This window comes from Erinaceus europaeus, chromosome 3, assembly GCF_950295315.1.
Source record: "Erinaceus europaeus chromosome 3, mEriEur2.1, whole genome shotgun sequence".
NCBI lineage: Eukaryota > Metazoa > Chordata > Mammalia > Eulipotyphla > Erinaceidae > Erinaceus > Erinaceus europaeus.
Window position 1 is genome coordinate 156310997 of NC_080164.1, and position 16696 is coordinate 156327692.

Consider the following 16696-nt stretch of genomic DNA (forward strand, 5'->3'; position numbering starts at 1 on the left):
GGCCTCCCTTGGGGACTCCTTGTATGACTTGGACAAAGCTCATTGACCTCTCTTGGCCTTGCTCCTGGCCATGGCAGAGGGAGTGCTGATATACCTCCCAGCACTGCTGGGCTGTGAGCTCTCCCCTGATTCCAGTTCTGGAAGTTCTCAGTACATGCCTGGCAGGCTAACTGAGTGCCCCACTCAGCCCAGAGCTCTACGTCCACATACTTGTCAGGAAGTCCTCACGTTAAACCTTGGTGTTCAGCAAAATCAGAGGATGCCACACACCACAGAGCTTGGGAACAGCTCAAATGGAGTGAACACCTCAAATGTGAAAATCCAGACGGTTGAGGCATTAGCCTGTAGTTGCAAACGGTGCAGAATGAATGTCTTTCATGCACATAGTTAGTTACCTCTGTTCCTGCTCCAAAGATTAATTTTTAATTGAGCTCCCAGCCTGGAAAACCAGGGAATAATCCCGGTGGCCTTTTATGTAGATTGATGAGCTGCTCTGGCTAATGGCTCTCAACTGTGCCCAAAGCTGTCCTGCCATTCGGGTCCACATTAATCCCTAGGAACCATCCTGGGTCATAATCATCTCGGCTTAATTCCATCATTAACTCCTACTGTCAAAAACACTTGTAGCCCCGGATTTTGCAGCCATGCCCCAGAATTTGTCTCAAGCCATGGCAGCCTGTGAAAATAAGTGCCTTAAGGGGCCCGGGCGGTAGTTCAGTGGGTTAAACGCAGGTGGTGCAAAGCGCATGCACCAGTGTAAGGACCCTGGTTTGAGCCCCCTGCTCCCCACCTGCAGGGGAGTCACTTCATAAGTGGTGAAGCAGGTCTGCAGGTGTCTTTCTCTCCCCCTCTCTGTCTTCCCTTCCCCTCTCCATTTCTCTCTGTCCTATCCAACAACAACGACAGCAATAACAACAACAACAATAAACAACAAGGGCAACAAAAGGGAACAAATAGACTCCAGGAGCAGTGGATTTGTGGTGCAGGCAACGAGCCCCAGCAATAACCCTGGAGACAAAAAAGGAAAAGAAAAAAGAAAATAAGAGCCTTGGTCCTCTGATTTTTTTCAAGTTGGTATACATTCTTCAGAGTCAAAATTTATGCATGACTTTATGATAGTCTACCAACTTGACACACCACACCCAGGTTAATTCATTCACCATGTGTTGCATATCTGGTTACTTATAGCTTTTTGTTGTTAAAAACAAAAAAAGGCATCTCTAGACATCTTTCTACACATGGCTTTTCCCATTTTTTTTTTGGATTATTTTCTAAGGATACATTCCAAGAAATGGGATTACTAAATCAAAGGATATGAATATTTTATTACTTTGTGTTATTTAATGCCAAATTGATTCCCCAAAGGGAGTAATCAATGTACAATGTCATTAGCAGCATACAGACGTGGCAAATAAAGTATGCCATTGAGTACTGGCATTACATTTTTTTTTCACTTTGTTAATCTAGCAGGTAAAGCATTATGCTATTCAAAATTAAATTATGCATGAAGCTAATGCTTTCCCAAGATACTTGTTTGTAGATGGATCTCCTCCTCGGTGGACTGTTTATGTTCTTGGCTCAGTTGTTGGTAGAGACTCAGGGTTCCTCTTTGCAGTCTATAGATATTCTGTATCATGTAGCTATCATAGCCCTTATGTCTGCAGGTCTATCCACAAACCTCCTGCCTTCCCAGCGCCCTCTTTGTTGGTGTACCTAGGGATGGATAGTGGAGTGGTCTGCCCAGGAATCAGCAATAAGTAGGTACTGTGTCTGCAGCCAGTTTAAAAAAAACAAACAACAAAAAAAAAAAACCACAGCTAAAAGCTGATCTGCTTTTTATTATCACCACATGCAAGTAATTCTAAACAAGCCAGTGGTAAAATCCCCCATGCTCTTGATATGGTCCTGATCCTACTCATTTCAACAGAGCTAACTGCCCATGGAGAGTAGCCTTGCCACTGGGACTTCCAGGAGAATTTTCTGGACAAGGACACCAGCTTATGTTTCCATTCCATAAACTCCAGTAGAACAGGAACTTGTCTGGTACAGTTCAAATGGAGTTGCCCAGACCAGAGCTTTGCAAATGTCTGCATATATCAGTCTATGAGTGCCTCACCTGCTACTTGTTAAAACATGGATTCTGATTCAACAGTTTTGGGTTGCCCACCCCACAAACCCCCAAATTCTTCATTACTGAAAAGTTTCCACATGTTATGCAGATCAAACAAGTCTGGGGTTCCACTTCAACTAAAGCCCAAAGGCTATTTATCTTCCAAAAACCCTTCACCTCTGTTCTTTTTTCCTATTGATATCAGTTTTTATTTATTTATTTATTTTATTAGAGACTTAATATTGATTTACTAAATTATGAGATAACAGGAGTATAATTCCACACCATACTCACCACCAGAGTTCTGTGTCCCCATTCCCTCCTTTGGAAACTTGTAGTTCTCTCAAGGTCACAGATAGGGGTCGACTATTATTTCTGTAACTATCTATCTATATTTGCCCATTTTTTTCTTATGGTCTTGCCTTTCCTTCCTTTCTAAGTCATACTTACACCTGTTACTACTTCCAAATATCCTTTCTTTTCTCCTCTTCTCTCTCTGGGTCCTGATGGAATTGGAGCTCAGAGACCTCTGGTCCTCTTCCCCTAACATTTCTCTCCCTCCGGGTGTATGAACTAAAATTCTTTATGGGGTGCTGAAGGTGGGAGTTCTGGCTTCTGTAACACCTCTTTTCTCTTCTTTAAAGATAGTTATTTTGGGGGAGTGGGGTGGTAGCACAGCAGGTTAAGTGCAGGTGGTGCAAAGTGCAAGGACTGGCATAAGGGTCCCAGTTCAAGCCCCTGGCTCCCCACCTGCAGCGGGTCACTTCACAGGTGATGAAGCAGGTCTGCAGGTGTCTGTCTTTCTCTCCCCCTCTGTCTTCCCCTCCTCTGTCCATTTTTCTCTGTCCTATCCAACAACAACGACATCAGTAACAACAGCAATAACTACAACAGTAAAACAAGGGCAACAAAAGGGAATAAATAAATATAAAAAGATAGTTATTTTTAAATTAACTACTTATTGAACAGAGACAGAAAGAAGTCAAGAGGGAAGGAGGAGATAAGAGAGGGAGAGAGATGCATTTGCAGCACTGCTTCACCGCTCATGGGGACCAGGCACCTGAACCCAGGTGCTTGTGCATCATAACATGTGCTCTTAACCAGGCAACCAGGTGTGCCACTTCTGCCACCGCCCCCTTCCCCCTGGGTCTTCATCACCACTCTGGGCTGATTTTATTTATTTATTTATTGTCTTTTTTTTTTTTTGAGAGAGAGAGAGAGAGATATGCCAGAGCTCTTCCAGTGACTTCTCCCCTGTGACATACCGGGACTTGAACCTGGGTCACACATACAGCAAAGCAGTGTCTTTGCAGGTGAGGCCTCCACTCTGATCTTCTCACAGTGTCACTCACTACGATGAGAAGACAGTCCTACCCTGATCCCTTTGGCTCTGTGTTTGCTTTCCTATTCCTGGGCCAGAGGCATCCTAAGACTCACAGTCAATAGGCAGTGAAGCTATGGGGAAGAAGAACCGCAGAAGCACTGTGTGCCCTTAATATCCTTGATTTTCTGCCCTGGACCGTGCTGCTGGGCCCAGCCCACCCATGCTGAGCTGAGGTTCCAGATGAGAGACATGGAGGGGAAAGGGCAGAGAGCTTCCTGGAAGTCTAACTAAATTCCAGCAAGGATTTTGGCAGAATGAAAACCCACTGCCCCACAATGTAGGTTTTGTGTTCTCTACAGCAGCATTCCTGCTCCTCAGTGGAGCCATTATCGTGCAGTTAAAGCTCCAATTAGCCCACCCTCGTGCCTTGTGTATCTGTGGGAGAGGTCAGCAAATGGCTGGCGGGCTGAATCTGTCCTGCTGCAGGCTTCTGTAAATAAAGTTTTACTGCAGCACAGCCCCCCCTTCCTCCTTGTGCAGCATGCATCTCAGCATCAACTCATATTTCCTATTATTCCAGTCTTCCTTGCGGTTAACTCTGTGCTTCTAAATTTTAGTGATTGTCGTAAGTGTGTGTGGCGTTCACTGCTATTTTAATTGGCTTTTTCCTAATAACATCGCTACAGAGCATCTTTCTTTCAGCAAAGAGTTGTCATTTTTGTATCTTTGGTGCATGTACTGTTCAGATATTTAACCACCTTCTAAGTTGGTCCTTGTTGTTCAAGTTCATAAGGGAGTGATACACATATATTTGGACTTGGGTCTTTCTTCACTTGTCTGTTTTGTAAAGATTACCTCCCAGTCTATATCTGACTTTTTTTTTTTTTGGCTGTTTCTCTTGTAAAGTGAAAAGTTTAATTATTATATTTCACAGTACCATCTTACCTTGTACTTTAAACTGCTTGTTTAAGATTAGCAGCATTAGAATCTGTGTTGATATTGTTTGAATCATTATAGTTTTTCATTTTACTTAAGATTATGAACTTTTTTTTTGAGGGAATCTCTGATATTGTTCAATAGGTTTTTTTTTTATTCCCTTTTGTTGCCCTTGTTGTTTTTGTTGTTGTAGTTATTATTGTTGTCATTGTTAGATAGAACAGAGAGAAGTGGAGAGAAGAGGGGAAGACAGAGAGGAGGAGAGAAAGATAGATACCTGCAGATCTGCTTCACCACCTGTGAAGTGACTCTCCTGCAGGTGGGGAGCTGAGGGCTCGAACTGGGATCCTTAAGCCAGTCCTTGTGCTTTGTGCCACATGTGCTTAACCCGCTTCGTTACCGCCCAACTCCATTGTTCAATAGTTTTTTAAATATGATCACTCACTTCTTTGTTGAAAGAACTGTACTTTGTCTAGCATCATTTTTTGTGTCCCTTTGATTAAAAGCAATTTTACGTCACATGTTCCATATTATCTTATTATTTCAAATTTTTAAAAAAAACTGTTTATGACCACTTTCATTCAGCAAAGGCAGAGTTGAGAGGTGTTCAAAAAAAAACATGAATTACCAAAAACATTAGCCTAAAGTCATCAGTTTTCTTGGACATAGGTGTGAGCTAAAAATCAGATATGTGGTTCTGAGAAGAGGTCACAGCCCAGACCTCCTGACTCTATCAAGCATTAAGAGCACTGTGACCTGAGATGTGACATCATTGGCCATCAAACATGCATGAAAAAGCAACCAGCCCATGAAGAAGTTCCTAGAAGAATGAGTTAACTGGGTAGATTAAAAAAAAATGCAATAAAATGACTTGCTTGGTTGCCTCAATCAGAGGTTAATTCAGAGTCATAATACTATCTTTTACTATAGTAGACAATGCTTTAGCCAATAGTCATAACCTCCCTTCATGTACACACAGTGTAAAGGCTTCTCTACCAGGGCTCAATATCGACCAGTTCAGGTAAAAATTCAGACCAGTTCTATCAGAGCTCTGCAAAGATGGTTTCCAGATTTGAGTTTCTCCTGGACTCCTGTTCTCAGGTAATTTTTAATAAACTTACCTAATTTCTTAGTTTGTGCTGTCCTGTCCTCCCCACCAGTTAAAACTGGTTACAGCAGAGATTTTTATGACTCACAGAACCTAAAATACTATCTTGCCCTCTATAAAAATCATCCTCCCCAGGTCTGACCTCATTCTGTAGAGCCCAGCAGAGCCCAACTCCTCGACTCTGCAGGGTCCCTATGCCAAAGTCTTTCCCAGACCCTTTTTAACCATCCAGTCCCTAGTCACTTCCAAAAGCATGGTCACCCCTTTGCCAAGCAGCTCAAGCCCCAGTCAGTCATTGTTACTGAATAATCGATTCCTCCTTATATAGAACCAAACTCTGCTCCTACTTCTAACCCAGATCATTCAACAACTAGTCTAGGTAGAATTCACCCCTCGACCTCTAACATTTCAGATTAATGGTTCTGGTATACAGAAACCAGAGGCGCTAAAACCACGGATGTGAAACTGAATTCATTTAAAACACACACACACACATAAACACACACACACACACACACACACACATAAAAACACACACACACATAAAAACACACACACACACACATAAACACACACACACACATAAAAACACACACACACACACACACCATATATATCAGAGAACTCAGAATATGTATCCTCACTCACAACTTTGCTACTCGAGCTATTTTTAGAAAATTCCCATTAATACCATTCAACAGAAAAATCTAAGCATTCATTCTCCAAAAGCCTACATTGAATAAATGCGTATCTTTCAGAACAAACAACGGGAATGAGGTCTCTTCATTACAAGAAATCGCAGATGATTTATGCTGGGTAGTGCACCTAAGTAGTGCTGTCCTGTTTCCATACAGCACTTCATCATTTCCCTAACATACACACACACGCACACACACATGCACACGCACATGGAATGCATTTAATCACTGCATACCTATTTGCAATGTGCCCCTTACATGCTGAGCACCACACACGGTGCTGCTCAGAAGATAAAAGGGTAGGAAAAATAAGGTGCCGTTCAAAACAACACACAAATAAAAATCTGGTACATATCCAGGATCACTTAAGCCTGTGGAAAGTTGGGACTAAATCATACCTGATTGATGGTCTTCTCCATTTGCACCAAGCCCAGGTTGGGGAGTGTGTTTTTTATAAAGTCAACTATAGTTTCTAGGTTTTCATGCTGCAGAATCAAGGGCTTATGGCTTCCCAACAGACTTAAAGCCACTTTAAATATGACCTCTGATCCTTGAAGAAAGATCATATCTGGAAAAATACAGAAAGGCAGTAAATTAAACCAGACAGTTTCTGATGAAATACTACTCTGTTTCCTTTTCCACACATCATAGAGCAGGACGATGGCAGCGGCTATAACCCCAAATGGCAAGTTTTATTTCCTTTCTGAGAGTCTTATATTTCAGATAAAGTACCAAGATAACTTTGTGAAAAGTGAAAAAAAAACAAAACCCACATGTACTTATATTATACCCTAAGAGTTTTGCCACAGGCCCAGAAAAAATTTTTTCCACCCTAAGGTGGTATGATTATTATTATTTTGCCTCCAGGGGTATTGCTGGGACTCAGTGCCTATACTACAAATCCACTGTTCCTGTGTCTATTTTTTGTGATTTTTTTGGGGGGGACAGGATAGAGAGAAAGAGAGGGGAGGGGAAGATAGGGAGAGAAAGACACCTGCAGACCTGTTTCACTGCATGTGAAGCGACACCCCCCCCCCCCCCCCGCAGGCATGGAGCCAGGGGCTCGAACCAAGATCCTTACTTATGCTGGTTCTTGAGCTTCATGCCATGTGTGCTTGACCCGCTGCACTACTACCTGACCCCCTACCCCAAAGGTATTTTTAAATTCAGAAATTAAGCTGCAGAGCAGCAAGTTTTGTATAAGTGTCTTGTGTCTTTTTTTTTTTTTTTTAAAGGAATGCTCTAGAGTTTAAAGGAGTTACTAAAACATATTTTATGGGTAAAAAAGAAAAAGAAAAACAGATACAGATAGAGCTCCAAAACTTAAGACAAAGGGAAAAAATTATATTTTGAAACTGAGCGATTGAACCATATTCTTTAAAAAAAAAACCCAAAAAACTAAAGGGGCCGGGTGGCTGAGAGCACATGTTACAGTGCACAAGGGCCCAGGTCCAAGCCCCTGGTCCTCACCTGCAGAGGGAAAGCTTTGTGAGTGGTAAAGCAGTGCTGCAGGTGTCTCTCTGTCTGTCTCCCTCTCTAACACCCCCTTCCCTCTTAATTTCTGGCTATCTCGATCCAATTAATAAATAAAGATAATAAAAAAATTGAAACTAAAAAATAATAATAAATAAAAACTGTAGAAAGTTAGTACAGGGCTGCAGAGACAGCATAGCAGTTGTGCAAAAGACTTTCATGCCTGGAGTTCTGAAGACCCAGGTTTAATCCCCATTAATACCATATGCCACAGCTGAGCAGTGCTCTGGTCTCTCTATCTTTCTCTCTGTATCTCTCTCATTAAAATAAGTTACATTTTTTTTAAAAAAAAGATAATTATAGTGCTTTACCAAAAAAAAAAAACAAAGAGCACAATTTAAAAAGCAACAGTAGTATATACTTACAAGCATACTGAATTTTAGTGTTGTAATAGAATGAAAGACATTATCTCTCTGAGAAATTTAAAAAAAGAACGGAAGAAAGAAAGAGAGAAAGAGGGACGGAAGGAACTCTCAGGTTTATTTTCTAGTTGTGTTTCCATGGTTTGTTCTTCGAATGGCTGGCAAAGACCAGGGTTCCTACAGTGCTGGCCCATAGGGACAAGGCAGGCAGGTGGCTGAGATAAGGGGGAGTAGTCTGGTCAGGCTCCAGCACCCCCATCCTCACAGAGAAGGTACTTGAGAAAGAGGACACAAATGTGCTGGGGCCCTGCTGCCAGAGAAATCGGGACAGTTTCTGAGTCGGTGCTCAGGACACAGAAGGCACAGGCTGGCAGGTCAGAGCTGGGCGTGCCCTGTGACCCTGGCAAAGGCCTGAGTCACATAAGCTGACCGGGTGCTGGGTTGGGTGCAGCCCACTGAGGCCATGCTACTTCCACACGCGTCCCAAGTGGTCAAGGCTCAGGGTGGCCGCAGGAAGCCAAGCTAGAGAGCTGTATTAGGCTGTAGGGAAAGTCATGACCTACTTTTCTGTTTTCCTGTGCAAAAATGAATCAGGACTTTCCTGACAGCCCAACCGCTTTGAGACACAAGGCTTGTTCAGGGAACTATTCAGTGTACCCTGTGAATGTTGAGCCAAGGCAATCCTCTCAAGGGCTGCTTTACAAAGTGAACAATCAAGCCCGGCAGCCCACCACGACAGAGAGTCAAAGGCTCAAAAGACTGCACTAAAAATAAGAGGTATTATCTTTAACTTCAGAGCTTTAAGATTTTACTTACTTTTTTGTTTTATTTTATGAGAATGCCTCTCTCAGTTCTGGCATATATGGTGCTGGGCAGAAATGTAACCCGGGGCCCTCAGGTATACAAGTCCAAAGCTCTACCGCTAGTAGAGCTAGTTCCCCAACCCACATCATAAGATATATTTTTACACAAAGTAAATTAAAAGTATCCATGACTGAGACAGCAATACTTCCTTTTAGTACATGAACATCTAGAGATGGATAGAAATCAGTGGCATCTATCAGTATAAATATCACATCCCCATGTGATGCAGGGATGCTGGGAAAAGGCTTCCCCTACCAGAACACTGACTTGCCAAAGCTCATTATCTTTGCTCTCAGAAGGTGAAAGGTCTTAAAGTCAGATACAGAACCACATCTGAGCCAAGTAAAATAAATAATAATTATGAAATGTTCCTGAGTATAATCAAATATGTAATTCATATCAGCCACTCCAGGTCAACTCCAGGTCTTCCAAGTTTAATTCCTTTGGCATGTTCTTTTTTCTTTTAATTACTAATCTCCTTAGTAGGCTGTGATTCTAACCTTTTCTGAACTGTATGAAGAAAGTGAAAGGAAACTTTTAGAGTTGTTTTTATTTTTTTTGCTATCTAAAACATGAAACAAAAGTACCCCATAGTTCAATGGGTCTGTTTGCAATTAAAGTGATTAAAAGAGAAATGTCCTTTCCTACTGCTATTCTCAACACCTTAGAAAAGCTCTAATCTGCTGACAAGTTTTTCTTATTTATGCTAACGAGCACTCACTGAGCATCTAACACATAACAGGCATTATACAGAGCACTGGGGGCCAAGCAGGGAGCAAAGAACGGACTGCAAAGACGTGGACTACTATTGGTTTGGTAGTTGTACCCAGGATGCAGGAGAATAAAAGGCAAGGAAGCTTCTGGAGCTGACTTGTCCCAGAATGACTAGTGCAAAGAGCTGGAAGGATGCACCCCAGGAGGGAGTCTGCAGGGGGAAACTGTGAACCTTTGGAGGCTGGCAGGCACTGAGGCCAGCACCATCTTGTCTGTAGCTCTTAGAAGATGACTTGTCTTGTTCTAAAGTTCACTAACCCTTCCAAGGATCAGACTCATAGCTCGGATCTCACTGCATCATCATCTCCTCTGAAAAGAACAGCAAGCCTCTGGGGACCCTGCTGTGCTCTGTGACCTGGGGAGGGAGCCATTGGTGACCTGGCCCTGCCCTTTGCCCTTTACCCGAAGAACCTGAGCTCTAGCCCGGCACACTCTTGTGTCTCCTTGTATGATGTGTTTCTTTCACACGTCTCTACATACTCACTGTTTTTCCCTTCTGCTCTGAGCTGTGTATCCCCTGACTTTTCCCTCAGCAAGTTTCTGTTAGTTCAGCAGACACCTTGCCCTGAGTTGCTTCCTTAGGCAAGGAGGTAGGTAGGAGGTACTTTTAGCTGACTTTGCAAATTGCTTGCTGAGAACCACGCAAATAGCTACTTTCCTTTGAAGACACTTCAGCAGCCCTGTCACTGTGCTCAAGTGCACTGAATTCTACCCAGACTTTCCTATGACAGGAAGATACAATTCTCCTGTGGAGTAAAACAGTGATGAATGCAACACACACAGTCACCTCTATCCCCGCCACCTCTGTCTTTGCCAAGGGTGATCCCTCTTCTTAACTTTGGGAGGAGGGAAATGTAGAGGACATGGGGATAGTCCTGAGACAGAACAATGGCCCAGATTATTATTAGTAGTAGTAGGATTAATGGTTTACAGTCAACAGTCGATACACTTGTTGGTACATGTGTAAAATTTCTCAGTTTTCTGCAAAACACTCTAACCCCCCACCTAGAATCTCTCCCACCATCATACACCAGGACCTGGGGCTGGGTTGTAGCACACTTGGTTGAGTTCATGTGTTACATACACCAGGACCTGAAACCCCCTCCCCTGAATCCTTTACAGGGGAGTTTGCCAAAGCTTTAGTTTGTATATTCCAATGTCCTACAGAAACATCAGTAGCCTAAAACCACCTTCTCTGTCAGGAGCAAGCCAGATCCTGTGTTTCAGATTTGTTTTTCTCCCCAAAGCAGATGTGACTTGAAGGCCAATAAAGCAAGCATCTCTCCCAGGAGCCTCTCTATACACTCAAACTAGAAAATACGGAAGAGACTACACCAGGAAATGCCAGCCAGAAGGACTGGCCTGCAGCAGGAGAGGAGGTGACTAGCAGCTAGCTCCCCACGGAAGCTACACAGCAGGTCTCTGAATAAGGTGGCTCTGTCTTGCTATAATGTTGATAAGAAAAACCCAACTGATATTGAATGAAATGAGGTTATTTTGAGGACCTGCTTTCGTTATACAGTTTTAAAGTCAGTTTCTGAGTGAACCTATGGACTTATTGTACTTCACTTAAGGTAACCCGGCAATGAATACAGGAGCCGGAGCATCCTTTACTTATACATAAAACACTGACAAGTCCATTTGTCTCTCCTGGGTTTATGTTTATAATGAAATGAGTTTCAGGCAAAAACAAAACAAAACAAAACAAAACAAAAACAAAACCCACACACAGAGCATGAGTAACAGGCTTTGGGATTTTACTCTAAACTATCTACCACAGAACTGAGCCGAGGAAACATGATTCTAGTCAGAGTTGCTTAATACAGGAATTTTTTAAAAAAAATACAGTTCTTTTTATGGAACTGATAAATGCAGTGGTTTAAGGGCTAAAGATGGGATGGATTGTGTGCACACAACCATACACATGACTTTGTATAATGACATGACAACACAATTCTGCCTTACACCTCCATTTCCAGAGTCTGCTTAGCATAACAGGGGTCTGCTCAGGCCCAGGAATTAAGATACTGGCATTGACATGCGTGATGCTTAAGAAATGCCAAGACCCACCACAGACCACATAATAGAGAAAACTACCCTGCTTTTACAAGAATTGGCTATTAATTTGTAAAGTCATAAAATGAGCTTCAGAGAGATCCAAATGGTCTGCAACAGAAGAACCAGTCATTTCCAACTCCCAAAACAGTGTGTGCTTATTGTTAATGCCTCTTAGCCACTTACACAGCCTAAAGAAAGATGATCCCACCCCACCTACCCCCAGAGCTGCAAGGTCCTGGAGCCCCAGAACTGCCTGCAGTGGAAGCTCTGTGCCTTTGGGGTGAGGGTGGTGATAACTCAGCTCTGCCCTGAATCCTCAGCCCTTTTTGTAGCTCTTTTATTTCTTTCTTTTCCCCATAGATTAATCTGATGTTTGAGCTGCTTCTAAAAACTATCAGGAAAAAACACAAGTAAAGTGTGCCTGCTTTGCTGTAATCCCCAAAGTAAAAAAAGGAAACAAACACAGTTATTGACTTAATATAGCTTAAGGTCACTTAATAAGTGAGGTTAACTAATTAAGGCAGAAGCCTTCTGCTAACAATCTTATATAGTTTCTGTGTTGTTGTTGTTAGGAGAGTAGAACACAATTGTGAATCATTTAATTTTTAAATTATGGTATCAACACTTCATAAAATCTCATTATCAATTTGTTTAACCAGGAACTAGTTTTTAGTGTCTATTTCAATGATTATTTTTCAGACAAAAAAATGACCACAATTTGAGGCAGTTACACATACACAAAAAGGAAAGAGGCTTAGTGAATATGTTAAAAACTGATTTTTCTAGTAATGTCAAATGAGATTTTTAAGAAAATTTCTTATGGGTAGAAGTAAGCAAAAATAAAAATCTAGTACTTTGGGGAGAAAAGAAGATTCAATGTCCATTTTTTTATTAAGTAGCAAAATTTAGGACTTCTAGGACTTGGAGACCCAAGACATCTCCAAAGTGTGGCAAAGTAGTGCGCTTCAGGCTGGGGAGACAGCATAATGGTTACACAGAGACTTTCATGCCCGAGGTTCTGGGCAATCCCCAGCACCGCCATAAAACAACGCTGAGCAGTGCACCGCTTTTTCTTTCCTCTCGGTCTCTCTCTCTCTCCCTCTCCCTCTCCCTCACCCTCTCCCTCTCTCTCATTAAAATAAAATTAAGGTGGGGAGATGGTACTAAGGGCGTACAACAGCTACCCCAGCATGCTGTCTGCTCCCCAGGCTGTGACAAGGCACAAAGGTACTGAATTCTCCTGGGAAAGAGAAATGAAGAAAATCAAGGGCAGAGAGCCCAAGTCCTACATGACAAAGATAGAACTGAAAATAAAAGTTCTCCACCCCACAGTACATCATGGCTCATTCAGATGGTGGTTCCGAAGCACTCTGGAGTGATGTGTGGAACTGGATTTGGATCACGGGCAACCAGACTGTCTCAGGCCTCAGAACTCAGAGGCCTGACTTGCAATAGTCCAGCTCAATTATCATCTCCTCCAAATAACCTCCCTTGGGTCTCTGTGCATGGTAACATGTGTACTCTCCAGGTGTGCCACCACTTAGCCCCCGGGAAAGCCATTTTCATCTGAAGGACCCTGGAGGAGCCTGTAGAACTATAAGAAACCTTGGTCAATCAATCATATCTCAGGACATGAACTTGATATGACCTGATCAAAGAAGGTTCAAGTCCCAGTACCCACCTACAAGGGGGAAGCTCCAAGCCATGAAGCAAGACTGCAGGTGTCTCTCTTTCTCTCCCTCTCTACTCCTCCTCTCCTCTCAATTGCACTCTGAGTTCTTTCAGATTGAAAAATAATTATGACAAACAAGTATTTTTAAAAATTTAAAAGAAAAAATAAAATTAATAAAAATATTTAAAAATAATAAGAGGTTTTTTTTTTAAAAAAAAAAAAAGAGTAGCACATGTTCAATGTTTGGGGAACATCCCTTGCAAGATGTTCTTTAGTTTTTCTTTTGTTGTTGTTGTTGTTGTTGTTTGTTTTAAAGATTTTATTTATTAGTGAGAAACATAGGAGGAGAAAGAGCCAGACATCACTCTGGTACATGTGCTACCAGGGATTGAACTCGGGACCTCATGCTTGAGAGTCCAATGCTTTATCCACTGCGCCACCTCCTGGAACACTGTTCTTTAGTTTTTCAACATATATCCTTAATCTATGGTTAAGATTATAGATCATTAAGTTCCCAAATGACTAGTGCACCTGCTTTGCCAGTCACCTGGCCCACACTACGCTGGAAGAAGCGTCAGTACAGGGGTATCTTCCCTTCTCTTTCTCTGTATCTCTGCCTCTATTTGAAAAAAAAAAAAGTTAACTCAGATAAATGAAGCAAAACAATTTAAATTAAAACACTTGATATATAAAGATCAAACTTTAGCACTGTCCTCCAATAGTAGAGGAAAAGGAATGAATGGCCACGATTACTGTTTCATTTTGAAGCAGGGAAAACTGCAGAGAACTGACTGCTGAGTGTTTCACTTGGCCTCTGATAGCCAGGAGGTCATGCTTATTCTTGCATCTTGTGGCAAATTCAAGACTCTGGGGGCTGGACAAGTTGCACATCTGACTGAACACACGTTACCATGCTCAAGGATCCAGGTTCAAGTCCCTGGTCCCCACTTGTAGAGGGGAAACTTGAGTGATAAAACAGGTCTACAAGTGTCTCTGTTTTTCTCCCTATCTGGCCCCCCCTCCCACCCTGACCCAGTTTCTCTCTGTCCTATCTAATAAAAGGAAAATAATGGCCACCAGGAGCAGTGGATTCAATGTGTGGGCACCAGGCCCCAGCAATAACCCTGTTGGTGGTAAAATAAATGAGTGAATGAATAAATTACTCTGCATGTGAACATCTAGCCAACTCTGACAGAGACAGTCTTTGCAAAAGATGTTGTGGAATGTGCATGACCCATGGTGGTGGGGACAGGCTGTGACATCTGGGAAGCTGAGGCAGGGACACATGAGGATGGAACAGTGAGTCACCCACACAAGTCTTTAGACCCGATGGCAGAGAAAATTAAGGGTAGAGAAAGGAGATGGGACAATCAGAAGCTTAGGGACTGTGGAAAGCATGATAACTGGCCAGAAGTCATCCATCAAGAGTTTAAGGTGCTATCACTGACCATCTCAGAGTAGAGCCTGTGTTCCCAAACATGGCTCACTAGCAGTATACATGTCTGGGGCTCCCCAGTCAAGTCTCCAAGCGTCTGCTCTGGGGCAGTCTGGTAGTATGGAAATCAGTTCTGAATCCTATGGATGAAGGCATCCAAAGTCCAATGATTACCAGAAGTCGAACAGGACTCTGAAACTCCCAAAACCCAAGCCTGACCGAACTCAGAATGTGTCCCCGTATGAGACACCGTTTGGAAAGTAAGAATAATCACGGGGAGACAGGAAGTGCTTCTCCTCTCACAGGGCTGTGTCACGTGTACTTACCAAAGACTCTGGCTACGAATCCCAGGGGGAACTGAGAGGCGAACACCGTGAGAAACCAGGGGGCCGCATACAGGCTGGGGCCAATCTCGTGCTCCTCCAGGTGACTGTAGAGGTCCCGGTGGTAGTCGTGAAGCAGCCTTGAGAGCTGGTACATCTGGATCTGCGGGGAAAGGGGCCACGGTGTCAGAACCAGATGGCAGCTGTGTGGATTTCACCCCCTATCCCACTCACAGGGTGTGAGAGAATTACTATCATTTACTGAAGGATTTGGGCAGGGGAGTTTGAAGCAGAGGAGACTAGGACACCTTTCCAAAGTATGCAATATCAGGAACCCAACATAAGCTCCCATGTGTGCAAGTCCTGCTCCCTCCCCACTGAGCTGCTTCTCAAGTCACACTTTCACTGTTCTATTTATTTTGAGATCACCTACTCATCTACCCAACGACCGCTTACTGAGCGTTCACTGTGTGTGAAGCGCTGGCTACGCTGGGTGGCCCAGCATAGTATCGGTCCCCTACCTCGCCTTTTAGTTCCCTTATGTTCCTTGGCTAAGAGAGTCTAAACCTCTCATGGAAACATCTCACAAATTCTCCTAACCATACAAAATCTCAGCCACACTCTAACCCAGGGAACTGTGGGTCAAATGCCAGCTTCTCTGCTAGAAGTGAATTGAAGCCACAGAAGGATCCTGCTTCTATCATATCTGCTTTAGTGAACTCCCTCTGGACTCCCCAGCCTCCTCTAAGGTCGGCAAGTGTGGTCTCTTTAAGTTTATGACATGTGAAACTTACAGATTATGGAAAAGTTAAAATAGATCATTTTTAAAGACAGTATTTGTCTCAAATGGGAAAAATAACGTTTCTAACTAAAGCTGAGCTTGGACTTAGGAGTGTTCTCACTTCAGGGAGTGAGAAAGTTCTGACAGGAACCCCATAATGAGTCCCCACAGCTTGCAGAGGTCCAAGTACCACCCCAGATCCATGTGATTCCATGGCCTGGGCCCAAACACATAAGAATTCAGAGGGATGGAGAAATAGCTCAGCAACAGAGCACAAAATTTACATGCCTGAAGCTCCAGGCTCAATTCTTGGCACCTCATATGTCAGAGCTGAGTTTTCACATCAACGTAAATAAATCAATCTTGAAAGGAAAGGAAATCAGAGAGGGTAAGAAACCTAGTGAGATGCCAACAGATAGAATGTATTCTGCCCATGTTGGAAAAACAGTGTTTCCAGGAGTGGGAGAGAAGTTCAGACTACACACAGTTTTCCACAGCACAAGCTTTGATTTTATTATTATATATTTAAAAGAGTCCAGAGAGGCTGGGCAATGGCACGCACAGTAGAGTATACGTGTTACCATATGCAAGGATCCAAGGTTCAAACTGGAGGAGAGAAGTTTCACAAGTGGTGAAGCAGACTTGCAAGAATATTTTATCCTCCCTCCCCCCTCAATTGCTTTCTGTCCTATCAAATAAAAAGGGGGGCACAGAAAGA

General features: G+C 42.9%; 1 protein-coding gene across 6 annotated transcripts in view; it reads right to left on the reverse strand.

Moving 5' to 3' along the window:
- TBC1D1 (TBC1 domain family member 1) overlaps nucleotides 1-16696 on the reverse strand; it is a 272373-nt gene that overhangs the window by 4697 nt on the left and 250980 nt on the right. For all 6 annotated transcript variants that reach the window (XM_060188219.1, XM_060188218.1, XM_060188220.1 and 3 more), the window contains 2 exons: nucleotides 15201-15360; nucleotides 6575-6744 (listed from right to left, as the gene is read on the reverse strand). In XM_060188219.1, the coding sequence (XP_060044202.1) occupies nucleotides 6575-6744; nucleotides 15201-15360 (330 nt within the window). The remainder of the gene's footprint in view (nucleotides 1-6574; nucleotides 6745-15200; nucleotides 15361-16696) is intronic.